Source organism: Alligator sinensis, unplaced genomic scaffold, assembly GCF_000455745.1.
Source record: "Alligator sinensis unplaced genomic scaffold, ASM45574v1 scaffold733_1, whole genome shotgun sequence".
Taxonomy (NCBI): Eukaryota; Metazoa; Chordata; order Crocodylia; family Alligatoridae; genus Alligator; species Alligator sinensis.
This window is the reverse complement of record NW_005843375.1, coordinates 141,067-163,808: the sequence shown is the minus strand read 5'-3', so window position 1 is coordinate 163,808 and position 22,742 is coordinate 141,067. Positions and strand designations below refer to the sequence as shown.

Sequence of the window (22,742 nt, the reverse complement as noted above, 5' to 3'; positions counted from 1 at the left end):
CATAGACTCAAGTAATGAGATAATGCATGCATTCTTTCACAGATGTGCAATGATGTTTAGCTGTGTAGCTACTTTCACTGGTAATAGAAGTTACCCACCAAAAATGCTCACATGTCAATGCAGAGGAGATCTCTCAATGGAACAAATTGTTTATTTACATCACTCCAAAGAAAATGGGCCAAAATTTTAGACAGCAACTTTTTCTCATTAATTTATTCACCTGTAATATTTTCAAACTTAGCTATTGTCTCTATATCAATAATTATACAAACAACTAAATACTAAGATATTTTCAGAGTGGATGATACATGTTAATATTACACTTTGCTTTTTAGCCATACTTCTAGAATGTGAAGGGACAAAAAATAACTGCTTACCTGATGCTTCATATAATGATGCATGTATGGAGCTCCAATTTTTATCACTTTGAGACAAAATGGACACAGCAAATGTTTTGTGTTTTCATGAACAGTTCTAAAATGGGTTTCTACATCTGAAAAAGCTGAGGATCTATAATTGCACACCTAGAGACAGAAGCATAATTTAGCCTAATGAAACCTTAGCTTGACTTTAAAATGTTAATCAGGGAAAAAGAGCAGCTCAATACAAAACTGAACACTCTGAAGTACCTGGCAAACGTATGGCATTTCACCTGGCTTATGATTGTCCTTCATATGTTGCAAAAGAACTTGCTCAGTTTCAAAGGATAATTCACAAATTTTACAAATAGCTGAAAAAGAAAGGCACAAAATCAATGTACACACGTTTGGGTTTGGAGACAGAAAATGGAGCATCATGTATAAATGGCTATACACAGACATAAAACAGTGCACATGCAATATAAAGATATCTTAAACCTGTGGGGGCCAACCTTTTCAGCAGGTGTGCCACAAATTAGCCCCACTCCAAACCCCTTCCCCTGCCAAATCAACTGCTCTGCTTTTTGCTCCCTGCCTGATCTGCTGTTCTGTTTCCTTCCTGGTGCTAACTGCCCAATTTGCTGCTTTGCTTTGTACTTACTGCCCTTTCTGCCATGATGCTGCCTGTTCCTTCCCCAGTCTGCCATGAGCCATGCACAATGGCTGCCCATGCCACTTGTCTTACCTAGGCCACCTCTGTCTTAAACTGCAGATTCATTCTGCTCTCAAAACTAAGAGTACTGCAATGAGGAGTTCCTGGCAAAACCCATCCAGATTTCAAACTACAAGAAATCTGGCAACAGGAATTCCCAGTCACATTGGACTGGGACAAAAGTTGATAAACTAACTGATGATCAACCTCTCTCAAATTGCAATTTTTTTTTCATGCAACAATGGTTTATCATGTCAGCTTTTACTCCCAGACTGCAAACTGCTAAAAAGAAAAAAAAATCTAAACTGTACAAACACTGTGATTAAATATAAAAGCAGCCTAACTTACTAGAAGATTCGTAAGGGGTGTGTGTACTTTCAATGTGGCACTGCAGCTGGAAGGGTGTGGGAAACTGACGATAACAGTGTTGACAGGTGGTGTGGCTTTCCCAACTTTCACTGCTCTGCTTCTCAAGCTCTAAGTGATGTTTCATGTGGTTCATAAACCTATAAATGATAGGGAACAGGTGCATAAGTTATGTTTAAACAAAAGCCATATGTGATGAAGTCGGCATGCAACATGTAAAGTGAAGCCTTCAAAATGTTGTAAAAGCACTCTTGAGCTTTCCAAAATTATAAGAAATACGAGTACTCGTTACAATTCATTTGAAGTGTCACAATTTTCATAAACTGAAGATGAACTGAATGAGATTTCCTGAATATTAAGTAAACCATCCTACATATTAGGCAAGCTACAGTATTTGTTATTTAAAGATTTTTTATAGCCTTGCCACTGATATAATTGCCATTTAATATGGAGCAGCAGGAAGAAAAAATAATAAACAAGTCAACCTGCCCCTCTTCCTCAAAACTTACTGCCCTACAAGAGTTCTGTAGAACTAAAGCTATGCAAAGCTTCGGTCACTGATCTGATTCGGTGGAATTCGGCAGCTGAAACTCCGAATCCAAATCGAATCAGGAGACCCTTTAATCTCTCTGAATCGAATCAGAACCCTCTGAGTCAATTCGGAAAGATTCTGAACACAGACACAGCTTTAAATGTTTTTCCTACGTACCTCTAGGTACCAGGCAGCTCACGAATGCTGCGACGCTGGGGCGGATGGAATGTCCCACATGAGTGCCGGGGGGTCCCCAGCGTGCTCTGCAGCAGACCTAGAAGTGGACCAAAAGCACTTCCAATCCACTTCCAGGTCTGCTGAGGAGTGCCCTGGAGGGCCATCCCGCACCCCTCCAGCTCGGCAACTGGTGCCTCCTGGGTCTGGCAGGGCACCTGGGGTCCCCCCGCAGCCAATCACCGAGCCAGAGAGGTGTGGGGGAGTCCCCAGGCACTCAGTGGCAGGCCCAGAAGTGGACTGGAAGTACTTCCAGGTTTGCCACCAAGCACACGGGGGCCCCTCCCCCCATGCTCCTATGGGTTGCTCCATCCGCCCCACCATCACAGCGTTCATAAACTGCACCTGGTACCTCAAGGTATGTAGAAAAAACATTTAAAGCTGTGTCTATGGCCGAATCGCTGATTCTCCGAATCAGCATTGAATCTTCAGATTCGCATTTGGCCTAATCGAATCAGGACAGTGATCTGAATCAACGAATCGAATCACTGTCCCTGATTCGGGCCAAATCAGAATCTGAATCAAATACGGCCCATTTCGCACACCCCTATGTAGAACTGCAGCTTCACAAGAAGCCTGAAGCTATCTAGTGTCAAAATTGGATCAGCAGTGAGGGTATTGGTAGCTGAATCCAGAAATCTTCTCCATGAACTCTGGTAATTCTAGAAGCTTTCTTGGTACAACATATCTTTAGGACAGATGATAATTTTTGAAGCTTTTAAAAGAAAGAATGTCACTACTCCAAAAGCTTTAGTGGTGTGATGAGATTGCCAATGATGTGTGTACAGTGAACATCCTAATAAAAAGGTCTGAAGGAGCTAGCCTAAACATCAATATAGACAGCCTTCTTACAGATCAGATGCCAAGTCACTTGGTATTTCCCTTGATGATAATTCTAAGATATGCTTGATGCTTTCCATACTTTCAAGAAAAGAACCCTTGCTACACATATCCTATAACTTAAGTTTTAGAATCTAAGAGAAAGGGGAACCCCCCCAAAAAGGAAGTTCATAGACAAGTCAATTCCTTTCCTTATGAGCAACATGGCAGAAGTGGGTTTTTAAGAGAAACTTAAATGTGGACAAAGTAATTACTAATGCATAAATACACTGGTCCACATGAGCACAACGTAGGAGTCATGAATTTCACTATGAAGCCATGGAACATTCTTGGAGTTTTAATGTGAGCCGAGAGGAGAGAAAAAGTGCTTAATCAAAACCCACAATCCATCAATCAAAATGGTAACATCACCTAATATAATCATCACTCCCAGTTCTCCTCCACTTCTAAACCTCTGAAGTACAGGGGAGGAGGAGGAGGTGGCAGAAATGGCAACAGGGGTGTGTATTATTGATTACACCTACACCTCAATCATTCTCTCTCAAAGGTATCCACAGGTCCTGACGGTAGGAGACCCACTCTAGCAAGTCAGGCTGTGTAGTCACGCTAGTCATAGCTAGTAAAGGTTACAGATTGGTAGATAATGACAAGGATAAGTCAGTTCTTGAGGAGTTAGTATTATTACTGTATATTAAGTTCAGAAGACCATTACTGGAATACTGTATCTAGCACATGTGGATAAAATGGAAAGGATTCAGAAAAAGGCACAAAAAAGGTATACAAGAAGATTTGGTTTCAGTTAAAAGTTAAAGCAGCTCAGCCTTTTTACTTTATACTAGCAAAGGCTGAAAGACAACTTGCAGTCCAGAAAGACCTATATCATGAAAAGATTCCTGAAAAAGTAGAGGGTTATTTAATTAGCAAACAGACACATAACAAGATTCAATGGCTGGAAGTTTAAGCTAGATAAACAGACAAAAATTAAGTGCATTTTTTTCTACTAGCTTGCTTTGGAAGAGACATTCCCATGGCACCAGTGGTAATCCACAGTGGAAAACAATTCCAGAAAAATTAAAAGGAACCCATCCAACAGATTGTATAAGAACATCCTGGACAGTGGAAAAAAAAAAAAAAGAAACCTTGATGATGGCTCAGCATCTAAGGCAGGGGTGGGCAAAATATGTCCCCCGAGCCAGATCCAGCCCACCAGGCCATTCTATCTGGCCTGCAAGGCCCCTAAAAAATTAATTATCATCTGCCTCTGGCTGTCTGTCAAAGATGACAAGGCACCAGTGGCAGCAGGACCCAGGGGGAGCTGGTGGCAGGACCCAGCAACTGCAGCAGTAAGACCCACCCAGCCCTGCCCCACCCCCAGCCCTCCCCAACCAACTGGAAGCCTCTGCCTAAGCAGAGGCTTCCAACCTTGCTTCCCCAGGGCTGTTTCTCCCTCCACCCATCCAGAAGTGTAACTCAGCTAAGAATGCAGTGGGGAGGGGAGGATGCCAGAGACTGTTCCAGTCCTTGGGGCCAGGCCATGCCAGCTCCCACTGTTCTACAGTCCTGGTGATGCAGCTGGGAACCACGTGGTGCTGGAGTGGCCGGCGGGTGGGCAGAGGGTGGGGAGAAGCAGCATCAGCAGGCAGGAAAGTGGGGAAATGGCAGTGGCAGCAGCAGTGAGTGGGTGGACAGGCATGAGTGCAGCGACAGCTAGGCAGGAGCATGGGGCCTGCACCAATGCCCCAGTGCCAGGGCAGGGCAGCAGGAGTGTGGGGCCCGGGCTGGCAGAGCCCAGCACGGAGTCAGGCTGGGCTGTTTCAGCAGGGAGAGGGGGGAGCTGGTCCAGGTCCACAGAACCCCTGCCAGCCTGGGCCCCCGCCAGTCCTGGCCCCAGGGGACCAGCATGGGCTCCGTGCTCCCACCCAGCTGTCTCTGTGCTCCCACCCACCCACCTGCCACCACTGCCCACCATTTCCCCACCCGCCACCGCCGCTTCTCCCCACCTCCACCCCCCACCAGCCACTCTGGCACTGCATGTTTCTCAGACGCATTGCTGGGACCACAGGACACAGCAGGAGCTGACCCGGCCCACCCTGGCCCCCGTGATTCTTGGCTGGTTCTGTGCAGTGCTGGCTGTGCTACGCTAGCTCCTGCTGTATTCTGTGGTCTCAGCCGTGCAGCTGGGAACAACGTGGTGCTGGAGCAGCAAGTGAGGGGGAAACAGGGAAGTGGCAGCAGCGGGCAGGAAGATTGGGAAGCAGCAGGAGAAGGGCAACAGTGGGAAACGGGAGGAGGAAACAGCGGCAGGTGGGTGGGAGTACGGGGCCTGCGCCAGTACCTCGGGGCCAGGAGCACAGAGCCCAGGCTGGCAGGAGCACTGGCAGGGGCTCCAAGCAATGACGGAGGGAGGAGAGAGCGAGCGAGAAAGCGGACACAATAGAGCGAGCAAGCAAGTGCAAGAGTGCATGTGTGTGTCTGAAGTGCAAATCTCCCCCACACTGCCATACCTGCACACCCCACACCCACATATACCTCAGCCACCCTCCCGCTCCACACAAGCCACAACCCTCCCCAGCCACACACACAGTCCCCCCCACAAATCCCATCACCACCCACACCACCACACCTATCCAACTGCCCCACACACACCCCCCATGTACCCACAGCACCCCACAAACCTATGCCCACCCACCCATACCCTCCACGATATACAAGAGTAAGACTTCATGTTAAGCTATTATACTGGCTGGGGCAAACAAAGTCAAAAAAATTTTTGTTAGTTTAAAGCGTGCCAGTCAATTTTGGCTAGAAGTAAAACTCCAAGATATGCATGTTTTGAAAACACAATCTGTTCACTAAAAAATATAAAATATGTTATCATCAATTAAGTTCATTAGTAAAATCAAGAATTTTGTTTAATAATCTTTTACATAAAAATATTCTTACGTTTTAGGACCATTTCCTATGGAGTATTCTCAAGAAGATATAAAAAAAAAGAGAAGCTCTTATTGTATAGTAAAAGCTATTACGCATACAAAAAGAAAACTTTTTTCAATCCACATCAAATACTGTTTACAGTTTTTAAGATAAATTGAAAGGAAGGAAATGCCACAGCCAACAGCAACTATAAAACCATGAGAGTAAATCCTTTGAAGGCCTGACAGCATACAATATTTTCCAGCTGCTTAAAAGACAAATTACTAGTACTTTTACTTGTGACTTAGTTTTTAAGTGCATGTAATAGTGATTTTAATGCCTGCAATTACAAGAACCTTTTGTTTTATTTAATGATATGGGTTTAATGTTAGCAAAATTCTGTTCATTTTAACTAGCAGACTGTGCCCTTTGAAGGCATAGTCCATCTTTCAGCTTTACATTCTGCTACTTCAGCTTCCTTATGAGAAAGAACTATGACCTTAACTGCCAAAGCAACTGTGATACAAACTGGCCTACCTATTAAAACAGCTTACCAATGTTTTTTGCTGTATTTGAAAGTAAAGTTATTCAATCAAAAGAACAGTTGTTACATAGGGTAAACCACCAACTATTACTCACTGAGGATCCCTAAAGGGATTTATAGTGAAATCTACTGATCATGTCATCAATTTGGATGGCACACTGTAAGGAGGTAGTGATGTCCTGCTCTTTTCATTCCCACAGCACCATAACTAATCTAATTACAATTTACTACATAGTTTACCTTTTTAACCATTTTAATCTGTACAAAATTTAACTTACAACATTCATATGAAGTAGAAAAACATCTGATTTTACTTAAGACTGTAGTAATTTTATATTAGTTCTCCACAGCAGGAACAATTCTGACACCACAATTTAAACTTATTTTTGGTGACTAAATTACAGAAGTGAATGAGTAGACAGATATACCTTATGTTATTTTTAAGAACTTTCAAACAGCTGAAGCACTTAAAAGTTGTATGAGTCTTCTGTTCCTGTTGTACCTGCTGGACATCACCTTCATGTTTTCCATAATAAAAGTCATTAACTAACATAATCAATTTTCCTTTCTCAGATTCAGGAGTCTTACTTGGTGAACATTCCGTTTTGGTAATTCCCGGAAAGAAATTATTTATCATATCTGGACAGCAATACTGAAAGAGAGACAAGTCTGAATTACTGAATTGTACTACACCGCTAGTGTTTTAAGAATTATCAAAATAAAAAACAAAACAATAAAGATGACATCTGTATTTCCATTTCATTTAAATTTGGAATACGTTATGCCTTTGCTCTTGAACAGATATATAATCTAAATGGTATGAAGGTAGTTAAAGACTGGAAAGGTTACCTAGAGAAGTTGTGGAATCTCCGTTCCTGGAAATTTTCAAGAGCAGGTTAGAGAGACACCTGACTAGGATGATTTAGTCATAGAAGAACCTGCCCTGAGCAGAGGGCTAAACTAGATGACCTCCTGAGGTTCCTTTCCAGCCTTACTTGCCTATAATCCCACTTTTGCATTGAAAGTTTATAAGTACATAAAGGTGAGATTTAGATTATAAAAGGCTTGACAATTTAAATACTGGCATTTTTTTTCTCTTAAGACAAGCACAGATCACAAGGCAGAATTAATATCTTGTTTTACACAATGGCTAAAACCTTTTGAAATAAACACAACTTCACTTTCTCAATCTCCATTTTTTTCAGTAAGGAGCTACTTGCCTTCCCAAAGTCATAATTTAAATTAAATAAAACATCTGCCTTGCAAACAACATAGTTAGTTATAAACATGAATTTACTGTGAACTATGGAAAAAGTTGTAAGCATTTTTTATTTTTGGTTTATTTTATATTTCATATTTTTTTTGGTTTATTTTATATTAAAAAAGACAGACATTCTGGCAAGGGAATTGGTTGAACTGATCAGAAAGGATCAACAGTACCAACACCAGAAGTTTCTTCCAAATTCTGCTGTTGAATACAGGAATGGGAAGTCACTAAACAGCCACAGCTTCAGTTTCCCTATCTAAAAATGGAGACAATGTTTACATATCAATCAGCTGTATTGTAAAACTTAATATTTAGAAAGTACCAAGTTCTTTGGAGAAAAGGTACTATACAAGTCTTCAACAGTGAACAAAACCAGAATGTTACAGAGGAAAGGTGTTCCTTTCTGTTAGATACAGTGCCTACCTGTACAGTACTAATTTCTCTGACCTTGGCTGGCAATAGTCTTATTTTCTGTTCAAGGAAAAAAATGGCAGACTCAATATATTTATCCTAGCTAGGGTTACTAAAGATGTGTATTCATTCTTAAAAAAAAAAACCTGATTGGTTATAACCACACAAATCCTCTTTTTTATAATGAATTTCAGCACTGAAACCACCAAATAAATATAACTTCTGTAGAACCAAAGTTGAGGCATAGATCAAAATCAAACAGCTGAGCTTGATTATCTATATATTAAATATATCATTCTTGATTATGCTTTAGATTTTTGGTTGGGGAAGAAGAGGAACAGAACAAATTGCTCCATTTTGCAAGCTGCATCTATTTGTTTAAACTGTTTCAAGCCCCTGAAGACACCATATCCTGGACTGTAGACATACAGGGCTCAGTTCTAGAATAGTCCATATTATTTCTATATGAGAGTTGAGGATTATCTAATGCCATAACAAGAGATATAAGGCTGTCATAGAAATGGGATACATGTAACTACAAGATTTTAATACAAGATGAAGCATGCACTTTTGAAAAACATCAGAAACAACAGGGAAAAAGTGAAAATTTCTCTTTAATTTGCTCCTTTTTCTATTTTCCCCTCTTCCTTGGGATTGAAAGACATTTTGCAACTCAGAGGTCTGGGCCCTTGGTTAAAATATTCAAAAGATAATCTATCAACTTCTTAAATAAAATATGATGCCCCCTTTCATAACTTTATTTAGTTTCACAAAATTTTGTGATTACTTTTCAACAACTCAAAAATCTCTTACCTTCATGTGGTTTTTTAAAGGATCCATAAGATTAAAATGAATATTGCACTGTGGACAAGCTCGTGGAAATGGTGCACCATTTTTAACACTGCTTGATGTAGTGTTAGTATCTGTAAAATGCAAAGAATATTTTATAAATCCATATTCGCCATCACAAAATTGATTATAATGAAATTATCTACATCATCCCACAAAACATGTAGTTTAAAATAAACTGTATTACAGCCAATGTGGCAGGGGTCGCAATCAATAAGGACCAAATTCCAACTTCCATTATAATTACACTTCCTTTTTCAAATCCCGTTTGGGTTGAATCTGTTTGGTCAAAGCCCATAGGTAAACAACTTGCACAAAATCTTAGGATAAGTCCAAAATCCTACCTAAGAGTGTGTGATCAATGATCTGTTTATTAAAGCCCTAAGAAAAGTCTTTATCTTCTTCCTGTACCTCATACAACAGCATTTAGGAATTTTCTTTTAATTCTGAAAGCATCACTTCTCAGAAGAACATACACAAAAAGTTGTTATATATCACAGCACTTGGCACCCTACAGCCCATAGAAGTGTGGCTTCAGTGGCAGCCAGGTTCCCCATGCTACTACAGAGCCAAGCAGCAGTGGCAGCTGGGTTCTAGCACCTGCCCACATGTCTAACTCAAAATGGCCCTCAGCCTAAAAGGTTGTCAACCACTGTTGTGTATCAGGATCTGAACACCATTCCACCTGATAATTTCAGAAAGGACTTTTACTGTCTGGTTCTCAACTAGGAGAATATCTTTCTCTCTTGCCAGTCATTGGAACATAGGCCTGTTCAGTTGCATCATTTCCACTGAGCAAAGGTGTCTATGAGCCTTCTAAAGAGTAAGGCAGTGTCTCATATACCTAGCTTCTCAGTAATGAGCGAGTAGCATTTCTCTTACTGATGTATTAGTTAACAGATAGCAAACAAACTTTATTTAAGCTTTATGATAGCTTATCTTTTTTGAATACTACTTACAACAGGGATCCCAGTTCTCTTGGAGCCACCAAAAATCAGAACCAGGAACTTAACGGACAAAAAAAAAATCTCTCTTGTGCATAAGCAGTGCATGGAGGACTCCATGCTGGGTTATCAATTTAGACATTAGGAAATAAGTAAGGGAGAAGTTTTACATATGTATTATTTGGCATTAAATTGTAGCCTGCCAGACTATAAACAAAAATAAAAAACAGTAAGTATAAATACATCCACCATATAACAAGTGAATGAGTAAGCATACATTAGTAACCACTTGACAGCCGAGTGGACTATCAGATCTTTTTCCCCCCCCACTCGGTCCATGAAGTGACATGGATTTAATGGATTTTCCCTTGAGGACAGCAGTACTTTTAAGATTCATAAAAGGCAGAAAGTCCTTCATTTCAGTGGATGATCATTGCAAAAGAACATACCTTAACAAGGCTGCAAATTTTTTCTGTTTGTTTTTATGAAGCATTTTAACAAATCAGTTAGGGACAAGCCAAGTAAGGAAATTAAGTCTGTAGCAAGACCTATTGTTCTGTGGTGCCACAGTGCTAGATTGTGAATTTTCTACATTCATACTGAATTACTTCAAGAAACTTTCATAAAACCAGATTTTAACTGAACAGCATGATTATTCTTTACCTACTTGTTTTAATAAAAATAATCTGAAAAATCTTTCTGTACATTTTAGGCTGCAACTTAATTTTGTTTGCCCAGGATCCAATGTGGCCTGGAAGAAATTTTCTTGCTGCAACATTCAGAATTACTGGAACCACCTCTTTCTAGTTGGCTGTGGACAAGAGTTGCAAATAAGGGGATCTTGTAATCACACACAACTGCTCAAAAAACTACAGGTAGTATGAAAACAGCTCTTGAAAAGTTCAGCATCCATTTTTACTTTCTTTGGCCAGGAGACTGAGGTGGAAAAATGGCACATCAAGTTCAGGCATCTGTAACCCAAATGAAATCCAGTTGCTTGGGAAACATCTAGTTATGCACCTATTCTATAATTCTATTTAAAACAGCTAGACTAATTTTCCTCTTTGGGGAAAAGTAGGCTTTTTAAAAAATAAACCAACACAACTATTATAAAAAAGAGGAAAAGGTAAAAAGTAGGGTTTTTTTTTTAATATCCTGTCCAAATGTCAAGTTCTGCAGCTAAGGAATTCCTGAAATCTTATCATTCAGCTCCTTTCTATAAACATTCTATGTTAATGTTATGAATTAAGGGGTATTCAACATTAAATAGTCACATTCTCACAACTACTTTTCTCTTGGCTTGTTTTTATAGAGAGAGCTAAAACAAGCTAAATCTGAAGACTACACATACCATAATTTATATAAATTTGTAAGATCTCCATTTGCATTATATATAAATATTAGAAAATAATTTTTAACATGAAAAGATATTTTTTTAAGGAATAAGCACAAAGGTCAGGCAGTGTTACTGAGCTACACAACCTTAATTTCTGAGTGTTGACTGTTTAGCTTTAACATTGCATTAGTACTAGCTTTTTCCATGGAACAAATACATGGATTAACAGCTAGACCATTTGATCTACCCTACCTTTTGAAGATACATTTTGAGATGGTGTTACTGTTGGAGATTTAACTGAAGGTGATACAGCTGAATTGCTTCCAGCACCAACCTCATTAGGCTTGGCCTTTTTTGGAGTAACATTGTTGCCTTCGGAAGCAGCAGGACGCTTAGATACAAAAACACTCTCATTCAGACCTACAGTGGTTTAAATTAAAGAACCTCAGTTTGTTTGTTTGTTTTTTCACAGCATATTACCAACATCTTACCAATACCTACTCTTTAATGGATGGATAAGCCTAAATAACTATAAAAACTTGGTTTATACAATAAGCCATTTAGAACGTAAGAAAATTATGTCTGACCAACAATATTCTGAAGTGAATGCTGTGTAAAGAAGTAAGAAAAGGAAAATGAAGGCCCATTATTTGTAACTCTTCACAAACTTATACCAAGCTGCCTTTGAAGACGCTTGTCTTTCTGTTTCCTCTTCACTGGCTTACATTTTCATGCTTTCTCACAGTCTAATTATGTGAAAATACCAGTCTTACCCCTGCCATTTAGATCTACCTTTCAAATTCTCCTCAAATGATAAATCTTTCACACTGTCTTTACTTCCACTGCCTCTCCTCCCTATTTTGTATTCACTTCTGGTTTAATTATATAACTGTAAAACAGAGGTCTCAGTTAGTATGCAAGGAATTTTATAAAAAAGAAGTTACATTATATATAAATTCTAGTAATCCATGAAATGGTGCTGCCTCTGCAAATAAATTCTTATTTACCCTTTTAAATAAACTGAATTAGTTTCCAAAAGTTTAGTGAGACCTGCCGCATGCAGCAATTTGCTACTACAATATGGAAACACCAAATACACGTCAGATCAATGACCTGATTTTTGGGGCCACAACAAAAATCTGTGCATCTTTCTCCCAGTAGTATGTTGCACTAAAAAGACTATATGAGACACTGAATAACAAAACATGTTCAGTACAGATAAACCAGTTTGAAAATGGCTGAAACCAGTTTAAAATAAACCTGGTTGAATGTAGTATCAGACTTAACTGATTTGGCTCAAACCGGTTTATGCCATGTTTGTCCCAAAACCCTTGCTGGTTTAAGATAAAACAGACTCCCCCAGCATCCCAGCATGCTCTCTGAGCTGGGCAGGGCTCTCTGCTCCACAGCAGGGCTGACCCCTCCCCTCTGCTCCCTGGCTGCAGCTCCGGCAGAGACAGCAGGGTCTGCCTGGCTTCCCCCTGCCCTACCCCTCCCCCTCCCCCACCCCCCTCGCTGCTTGCTGGATAAGCAGGGATCCCCCACTCCCTACCATAGCACAAATCCAAGGCCTACAGACCCTAGGCATGTGGTATGCTAGCTAATGCTGGGGGGCGGGGTGTGGGGGTGTGTGTGTGGGTGTCCAATTTCACTGGGACAGGGAAACAGAACAGTGACTGCTTAGGGCTCTTTGGAGCTAATCAACAGGCCAGCCAGTAACCTGTTTAAGAATAGTTTGAATTAATGGAGAGAGGCTATTGTTTTGCTGATGAGATGATAAACACTGTTATCAGCACCCTGCTGGCTTGCTTGCTTGCCTGTCAGTTTGCTGCAGACAGTATAAAGAAACAGGGAGGGAGATACAAAAGCTCGGTATCAACGGATACATGCACTGCACACTTCCCCTTGCCTCAGAGTGCTAGCAGGGGACTGAGGTCTGGCAACACTCTGGCCCCTTGAGCAGCCAGAAGAGAAAAGCCTTGGATGGTGCAGGCAGACCTCTCTAATCAAAGCATCCTGCTGGGGCATGGCCATGCCCCCACTCTGCTCAGCTCCCTGTGGCAGGGAAGAGAGGGTTGCTCTAGCACCCCCTGGCTTCTAGCCTGAGCCACCGCAGGCATGAGCCTGAATTTCCTCAGTCCAGAGAGAGTATCTATCCAGTTACAAATTGTTTCAGCCTAGCAAGGTTAGACTAACCTGCGAAGATTGAATCAATTCAGGCTCAGGCTTTTTGAATGTCTATCCCTAGCCCGAAGTGGAGAATTATCTTGTAGCCATCCCAGTAACACAAATAATCCAGGAAAAAAAAGTGGGCATGATGGAGAATCCCTACATGCCAAGCAGTTCCTGGGTGCAAAACAGCTCCTTGGAATCACTGTTAATTAGCAGAATTAGACGTTCACCTGCTATAAACTGTAATGTGGACTGGCCTGAGAGATGCCACTACCAGATAAGGAAGCTTAACAGGAGAACAAAAAATAGGCCTTTCCACATTCTCAAACTTCACTTAGATCATACTTCTTGGGTAGAGTTTAGAATCTGGCAAGCAATACTTGCAAACAAATAAGGGATAGCTATTCTTAAGCAAAACTGTTACAGAGTTCACTTTCCTAAGAAAAAAGGGAAATTAAATTTCACTTTTACATAGTAACATCTACATACACGCTGTAATTTGCAATATGAGCATAGATAACTTGCATTCCATATCATGTTAAAAAATGGAAGATGTACTGCACTAACTATAAAGGTTTCACAAATATTATAGGAATGCTACTGAAAATATTTTAATCCTTGGGAGAATCAACCACAAAGAAAAAGATTTTTTAGTTAATTTTCAGCTTTGTTGTTATTAGACTTTCATTTAACCATCATTAAATGCCCTGTTTTGCAGTCATACCTTCCAATGATTCAAATGCTGTTTTTTTCCTGAATGTTATAAATTAATGGTATTCAACCTCCAGCCTGTGGAGCCGTGTCATCTGAATTGTAGGGCTACCCACAGGTCCAGAAATTAATACTGCCATCATTCCCCTGCTGCCCAATTTCCAAACGCTGGAGCCAGATGTCATGGCTCTGTGCACTGGATCAGTCTGGTGTACAGGCCTGGGGCCATAGGTCCAAATACAGTGTGCACAGAGCAAGGGCCATGCACCAGACTGCCCTGACTCCCCACAGGAATTGGGCCCACAGGTTAATCACAGGCCCTGGATCCAGTCCATAGACCAACCCTGAATCACTCATCCAGACCACTACCCAGAAAGTTTGGGCACAACTATTATATGAGAACATGCTCTTTAACCACTGATCTAGGCTATTCATTGGTTAGTGTTAGGTTTTAGTGCTTCTGTTTACTTATACCTTCACTGCTAACCACTTTTGTGTATTGGCTAGCAATGGCTTTTGTGCAGCTGGTACAAATTTATTCTTTTTCAGTACCATGGAAGGTATTTGTATAGCAGGCCTGTGGAACCACAATGGGCACTATTCCTGTAGGTGTAACTAACAGATGCATTTGTGTAACTGGTGTGGCAGGCTGAACTGCCTGAGTGGAACTTTCTACAAGAGTCATGTGCATCAGAAAATTACTTTTAAGCATTTATATAGTTTGTAATAATTCCCACCAATAAGAATTTTTAAAAACAAATCTTCTGATGTGTTCTGGAACCCTCCCCCCACACATTACGAAAATATTTTGCTATATTCAAAGGCAAAATTTGCAAGCAATTCCAATAATGTTAACCCATAGGGAACAGGAGAGCACAGGCACTGAAGTTGGATTGTTGTCTGTGGTTCTGCATTATAAAATTCAAGTATTTTATATTAAGGTGGGGGGTTTTTGTTTAATACTATTACCCACATCCAAGGCGACTTCAACTTTCATACAAACTCCCTGAATTAGATTCTACACATTGAAAATAATATATTTTTATTAATTTCCATGTAAAGAATCTAATTATTGGAGTCGTCTTAAATTCCTCCTCCCATCCCACACTGCAGCATGGAAAGAAGTGGGGGGCAGGAGAGTGAGCAGGAAGCTAGACCCCCGCCCCATGCTCACTGCCTGCCCCCTCCTCAATGACTTTTCCCCTGCCACATGTCCCCACCCCCAATGCTGTTGCCCCTATGTGGTGGCTCTGACTCTAGCTCTAAACCAATGCAATTAATAGAAGCAGCTCTGGTCTTCCTTACCACTCCCCCGACCCCATAGTCTCCCCCACACTCCTCTCCCCTCCCCCTGCAGTCTCCCCTGCGCTTCTCCCCCACACTGTGCAGCCTCCCTGCACAGTCTGCCCCACCTCATAAGCCACTTTGAACCACCTCACCCTAGAGCAGGTGGCAACTCTAGTTCTAGAGCTATATCCAGGGCTGCAGCAGCCATCTGCCTCCATTCCATACTTCAACCCAAGATGAGGCTTCCCTCCCTCCCCATGCTGCATGGGGAAAAGCCCTTGCCTTGGATTTGAGTCGATATGGTTATTAACTTAAAATATCCAAATCTGTTTATATCAGTAAATAACAAAAGTCAAATGTATACTGAAAAGCATTTGCAGCTACACCATGAAAAGTATTTAATCTAAATAATTCAAATACTATACAATAGCTAGTGAAAAAAATCAACTGGCTTATCTCAGCAGCATGCCAGTTAACAGGACAATTATTAATTGATATAGTCCTATATCTTTCAAACTCTTACAGATATGCTTAACTTTGATTTCAATAAGACTTCTCAAGGTAACAGGGCTAAAGACACACCTAACAGGTAGCAGGGTTGAGCCTAAGCCCCTGATTTTAGGAAGCAGTTTAGCACAAGTAAATTCCAATTAAGCTGTGCTTAAAGTTTTTTCCTCAACAAGGATGCCTTCCTGAATTGGGAAATAATGTAGTGGAAGATTAGGAAAGACACTTGTGAAATCTGAACTGCCAATAGTCACCTGATCATAACCACTTTAACAAACCTCTCACAAATACAGCTGAATTCTTCCTTACAACCAGTGGCTAAAATGAGTTCTGTCCAATTTACACCAGTATGAAGGGAGACTCAACATGACAATCTTAAAACAAGCAAACAAAAAAAATCTCCAACCTAGAGTAAGGTAAAAGGCAAAACAATGCAGAAAGGGCCATATATTCCTTGATTTTTACAAATACAAACAAATATTTATGTTGGTAACAAGACTGTTTCATTTTTGCTGTTTAATATTAATTACCATTACTCAATGATGTTACTATAAACAACTCCAACTTAAACACATGTTAGTATTAAGTTCTATAAATACATGCAACATTACATTTATAAAAACCCCATGTGAAAGTCTCCTTATTTTCTTCAACAAAAGGAAAGTACATACCCATGCTTCCCACTGGATAGAATATTTGGTAAACAAAATTAGCTTAAATTTATTCTAGGACTTCACACACTTAAGTGTAAATTACCTATGACAGGGTACTTTTTAAAAAAACAATTTGTATTAACTCTAGAAAAGGTCATTGTTGTTAATTCTTATCAATTAATATGAAGGCACATGATATTTCTAAACAATTAAATCCTCAAACAAGGCACTTCACTAATTTCAACTCTTTCTGATAGCCTGAAAACATGAGTCAGGCTTTTTAAAAGAACCTTGGCAAGCTGATAGGCCTAAATGTTCAAAGTTTCCTGCTCTCTCCCCCTCACTTTTATTAAAGATTTTGGTCACAGGTAGCATTAACAATTCTATGAAACTGACTGCCTATTCATATTGGCTTTTGCGTCTTTATTTCTGCATGTACTAGTCTCAAAATTAATCGAACCAGCTCATTCCTAATTTACTTGGTGTTTGATTGTCTCCAATAGGATTTTCTTGCTGTATTCTGGACGCGCCTACACTGACATTGTGTTGTGAGTGAGCCAGCTGTCTCTCAAAGGCCAAAAGGTAATTTTGTTCCCTATGATTAAACAGCAATTTAAAAATTCCTGTTTTAATCTATATGACTTTATAAAGACATACATACAAATAACTAGGTAATGAACTGCATGAAAACACCTCAATTCAGAATCCTGGTTGGTGCTGATGCAACAAACCACATAAACACAAGTCTAACTTCTAAATATGCAAATAGTCTCACTGACTCTAATGGAATTATTCAGATGCTTAGAGTTCACTGAACATTTTATAAGGTCAAGCCCTTATCAAAATTACAGAACAAATTACTTATTTTATCTAGACAGAATGTGGGGTAAGGTGAGGAAGACTATGTCAATAGTGTGTGTAACAATATAGGAAAGAGACAGCCTTTTGGGACTGAATGAGAAAAAGAATAGAAAATGCCTTAATTACAAGCATGAAACCACCACCTCCACCAATGGATTATTTTAATTCTGTCTTACTCATTTTGCTTCACAACACCTGATTTTATTCTGTTATCTTGTGAAAGGAATAGAAACAATTGCCAAATACAGTTTAGCGGTAATCAAATTGAAGTATATCCCATCCATTCACCCATAATGAAACTCCACCTGTGCAGTGACCAGAAAAATGTTGGCCGTCACAAGTGACACTTGAAATTTAAAGTTAAATTTAACACTCAATACAGTATCCCATAATTAATAATTACTAATACAAATACTATTTAGCCACAATAAGCAGTTTCTGATTCAGCCAATTATGCATCTAAAAATAATTAAAATAAAAAATTGGTGACTATAAAACAACAGGTATTCTTTCCCCTCTTGAGTTTCCCAAAATGGATCCCTTTGATCTGTCCACTCTAATTGCTATATATAACAATCAGGAAACAAAGAATGACATTTAGGAATCCACTGAGCAGATTCAGGAAGTTCTTTTGGCACTGCTCCATGGCCTCTTACTGGCTGATTGACAGGCGCTTTCATTGATGTTAGTCAGAGAGTGCTGTATTTGCTGCAAGTAAGCCTTCCCCTGCCAAAAAAGTTATTGCCAGTGAGCCTGCAAGTAATTTTTTCATGTAGACAATCAGAAAGCTATATCAGTTAGGTTCACTACATAATGCATCTGAGTTTACAAGTGCAAAACTTTGAAGTGTGATGCTTCGTCGTACTTTCCTGAATAGAAACCAATAATAATCTTATTCATAAAAGACAACAAACTGCACTATCTTCAAAAACCTTAAGATGATAACTCCAACAGCTACATGAGAGTTACAAGATACTCTACATTTTTACTTTTTTGTTTTTAACTTCTATATTTATACCCACCTGTTATATTTATTTCTGTTCCACTCTGATACTGTGGAGTTCCTGAGTTCTGTCTCAAGCCAAACAATATTCCAGGCGTATTATTTGGTACAGCTTGTGGAGAACTCATAACATAGCCCTATAATTTTCAAAAGAGAAGAGAAAAGTTTGACACTTAAATTTTATAAGGTACTTTAAAAACTGCAGGTGAAAAAAAATCAACATAGAAATGCAAGTTGTTTTTGCAGCATCATACATTTGCTTTTTTAAAGTACATATGGATGCAGAGAACACACCTTTTCTAAATAGTGATTTTATAATCTCCATAAATACTAATAACGTAAATCCTGCTGAGAGCTATTTGACCCAACTGATTTGTGGGTAATTTATCTATTCCTGTGCATGTCAGAAAGGCAACAAGGTCTTAAAAATGTACAAACTACTAATTTAGGCAGATTTGATAATCTTTCTAATTAAAGTTGAATTCTCTCTCAAAGCAATGCTTTTTCCCCTTTCTTACTTAAATTCAGACACTTACTAGTTATTTCTGAAGATAGCAAACTGCATTTAAAGAACTGAAATTAAAACCCTAGAGCAAGATAAGCTTTTCTCCCTTCTCCTTTTTTTGGTTTTTTAAAACCTTCTTTTCTCTACTGTGCCTCCTGATCATCCAATAGCACCTGGAACCAATACAAGTCAAGATGCAGAATCTGTAATAACTACTTAAGGTAAAATATGATAGAAAATGCTAATCTATTTTCCAGGGCTTTAAGATTTCATTTAAAATATATGTCCTTCTAGCATCAAATATAAAATTTCAAAATACCAACCAATTTAACTATTTTTCTGCATACCAATTCAAAAATGTTAAAATTTAAACACTCATTTTTTTTATAGTGTGTTATTTCTGAAGACCAATGATAACTACTGTCTCCTAATAATATACAATATGAATCTGAAAAATAAAGTCCTATTGCAATGTCCAGTGTTACTGGTCATTCATGCCTCATTCATCCAAATGGCCATTCTACATAAATTTGAGAATATACACAATTTCCAGAAGTAGCATAATGAATTAAGAACATGACAAAGATGAGTTCATTTTTAGTTTTAACTAGATGATGCTGTAAGAAAAATAGGCCCTTGCCAAATATAATCCACATCAAGAACTGCCCAATATTATTTCCCTTTTCTCAGCATACCAGTTTCACATAAGTATCTGCATGTTTTTTTCCTGCTGGTAGAGAGAACTTTTCTTTTACAGAACTGGTTTCTTTAAAGAGGAAGGATATTAAAAAGCAGTGACAACAACTTGGATTGATAATGGACTAAATGATGGTAGAATACCATAAGGCAAAATAAGGACACAATTAAGCAGGCTTGCCATAATAAGATCACCACATGAGGTGGTGCTTGACTTAGGTCTCATGTCTTTCCTTCAACAACTTGTGCCAGCACATGTGAAGTGTTGTTGGAGGAATCAATAAATGATGCTTCTATATCTGGGCATCCACTATGACATTTCAATGAGGGTTTTTTTTTTCACTGCAGAGAGAAAAAAAAAGTGACCTCTTCTCACTCCCCTCCAATTTGCACTAAGAAACTGAAACAGGGATAATAGTAAACACATTCCCTAAATAACTTTACTGTTTAGTCAAATTATTTCACGTTTCAATACAAATATCTCACAGATGATCTCCTACTCAAAGCTGTGCCTACCCACTCAAAAAAAGACTACTCTGTAGTGACTATAGCAACCATTGTAATTTTTACTAACAATTTTTACCCACCATGTTGATTAAACCTGTTAGGAGAAAATCTATTTGACAGTGCTAACACAAGTATGGCGATAGAAGCCTCATCCAGTTTAAGGCACTCATCGGTACAAAGATAAATATGAACACAACAAAAGAAAAGGATTTTTTGTAAATTCTCTCTGTAATCCCTGCAGGAGTTAAAAAAAAATCTCAAATTTACACAAATCACAAGTCATTCCCTCCTCCAATGACCCTTCTCATCCAATCTTACTAAACTGAATCTGATCTTTAAGAGCAGCTGAGGATGCAAAGGTTACTTTGGCTCTGTTAAAAATATTACTAGCAGTTTGAGATAAGTTTTAAGACCATTATGCCCCATTTGTTATCAATCTAATAGTATTCTTACCCTGCAGTCACTGTTCATGTTAATTTATCCATGGCATCTTTAAGGTAGTTACCCACATACGGCTAGCAGTGTAACTGTGGCAGTATGGAACTCAGCACTAGCTGTAAAACAGGCCAAAAAAGCTAAGAACATTTTCAAGCAGTCAGTCTGTGCTGAATTTTAGGTTGGGATGAAGGACTCTGTATGCTGCCTGTACTGGAAAGAGGACAGACTAAATCATCAGCTAATGCAAAAGCTCCGTTTTAAGTCTGGCTTCTTCTGTCCTAATACGAAAGCAATTAGGGCTGTGCGAAACTGCTATGTTTCGGTTCGGTTTCAGCGTTTTGGAGGGAGAGTGATTTGTTTCGGTGTTTCAGATCACTGTCCCATTTCAATTCGGCCGAATCTGTTCCAGAGTTTCAATGCTGTTTCGGTGTTTCAGCCATAGGCTATAATGGGGAAACACTAAAATGCATTTAACGTTGTCATTTCTTGCCTGATTTGGGTGAAAACTGCAGAGATGGTAGCCCCTTCTGAGGGCACAAAGCCAGTCAAGTTTCAAGGGGATAGGTGCAGGGGTTTTTGTGAAACTACACCTCAAGCTGTTCAAAGCAAAACTTGTATTACTTGCCAGCAGTGGCAGCATGCTGTCATCCTGCATGCAGATCCGGGGCCCCATGCCCCCTGGGAGGACTGTGGGGCTGTGCCAGACTGCTCCCGGGGGGCGCGGGCCTCCAGATCTGTGCGCATGATGACAGCAGGCTGCTCTCCCTTCCCCAGAGCACCGGGATTGGAAGGGACCTCAGTGACAGATCACAGACTGAGATGTCAATATCAGAGCAGTCCTCCCACCCCTCTTGCCTCCCTCTTCTTAGTATCTGTTTCCCTGCAAGCCCGGCTCCGAAGCTCCAAAATTTTCTGAAATGTTTAAGATAGTTTCATTTCATTTCAGAGATGTTTCGGAGCCTTCAGTTTCAATTCAGATTTGGTGTTTCAGGTGCCAAAACGGGCCAAAACACCTCCGAAATGAAACGGCTGCCGAAATTTTGCACGGCCCTAAAAGCAACATTAGTACTATTATATCATGGCTATATTTTATTCTTCTGAACTGTTATTTAATTATTCTGGAGAAAATTCAAGGTGATTTCACTAGGTTAACTGGTATTGAAGTTATTTTGCCAGAAAAGAATGTACAAAAAGGTGTACTGATATTTTAGAGCTGTTTGTTCCACTTTTAAGTGTGTTTTCATCCAGATTGGTTCTGTCATCTGATTTGAAGGGATCAGTGTCTTCTAATGTCTCAGAGGCAGCCACAACTACTGAATGGGCACTTCAAAGTGTGCATTAATAACAAGAAGAGATATGTTAATTATAATGAAAGATTTCAAAGACATCAATTAAAAAAAAAGAAAATAATGGGTACAATCTGGAGTTGGAATTATGAATGAAAACAGGGCATGATTTGATAATATGAAGTGTATTCTACCTACACATTGCTATGGAGTTATTTCAGAATCCCGAAAAAGAAAGACCACACTAATATCTAGAAAAAAGATGAAAAACAACCATAAAGGACATCATAACAAAAAGGAATGCTGATGTTGCTATTTACTTCCTACTCACAAGAATCTTTAAAATGAAGTTAGTGACCTAAAATGACAGGATGGTATGAAAGATAAAACTTAATGCAAGGAACGGAAAGATTTAACTATCCAAAACTTATTTCCCAACTCATTTCCATTGTTCACTTATTTTCAGTTTATTACAGGGTAGTCTAACACTTAAGTGGCCAGGGCCCCACATGCATTGCTGCTCCCTCCCTGCCGCATGCACAGGGGCTTCTTTCCTCATATACACACTGCAAGAGCACAGACATCGCCCCTCATCATACCTCCCACTTGGGTACTCTTCCTGCCCCTGAACTGCACAGATGCACAGTGCCCCACCTTACCTTCAGCTGCTCAGTCACAGGGCCCCCTGTTACAGCACACTGTACAGGTGAGCAATATCACCAGCGCCCCCCAGCACTGTGGGCTATGCAGTGCTGCCCCATCTGCCCCATTCCACCCCTTAGGGTTGTGTCAAGCAGCAGAAGCCGAAG

The 22,742-nt window shown here is 39.7% G+C and overlaps 1 protein-coding gene across 5 annotated transcripts in view; it reads right to left on the bottom strand.

The window, feature by feature from the left end:
• LOC102378921 (zinc finger protein 280D-like) overlaps nucleotides 1-22,742 on the bottom strand; it is a 63,291-nt gene that overhangs the window by 12,934 nt on the left and 27,615 nt on the right. For 4 of the 5 annotated variants that reach the window (XM_006038522.3, XM_025195037.1, XM_014527233.2 and 1 more), the window contains 7 exons: nucleotides 18,521-18,638; nucleotides 11,560-11,727; nucleotides 8,992-9,101; nucleotides 6,929-7,152; nucleotides 1,420-1,577; nucleotides 630-730; nucleotides 378-524 (listed from right to left, as the gene is read on the bottom strand). In XM_006038522.3, coding sequence (XP_006038584.1) covers nucleotides 378-524; nucleotides 630-730; nucleotides 1,420-1,577; nucleotides 6,929-7,152; nucleotides 8,992-9,101; nucleotides 11,560-11,727; nucleotides 18,521-18,638 — 1,026 coding nt within the window. The remainder of the gene's footprint in view (nucleotides 1-377; nucleotides 525-629; nucleotides 731-1,419; nucleotides 1,578-6,928; nucleotides 7,153-8,991; nucleotides 9,102-11,559; nucleotides 11,728-18,520; nucleotides 18,639-22,742) is intronic. The other variant, XM_025195038.1, reaches the window with a different exon arrangement.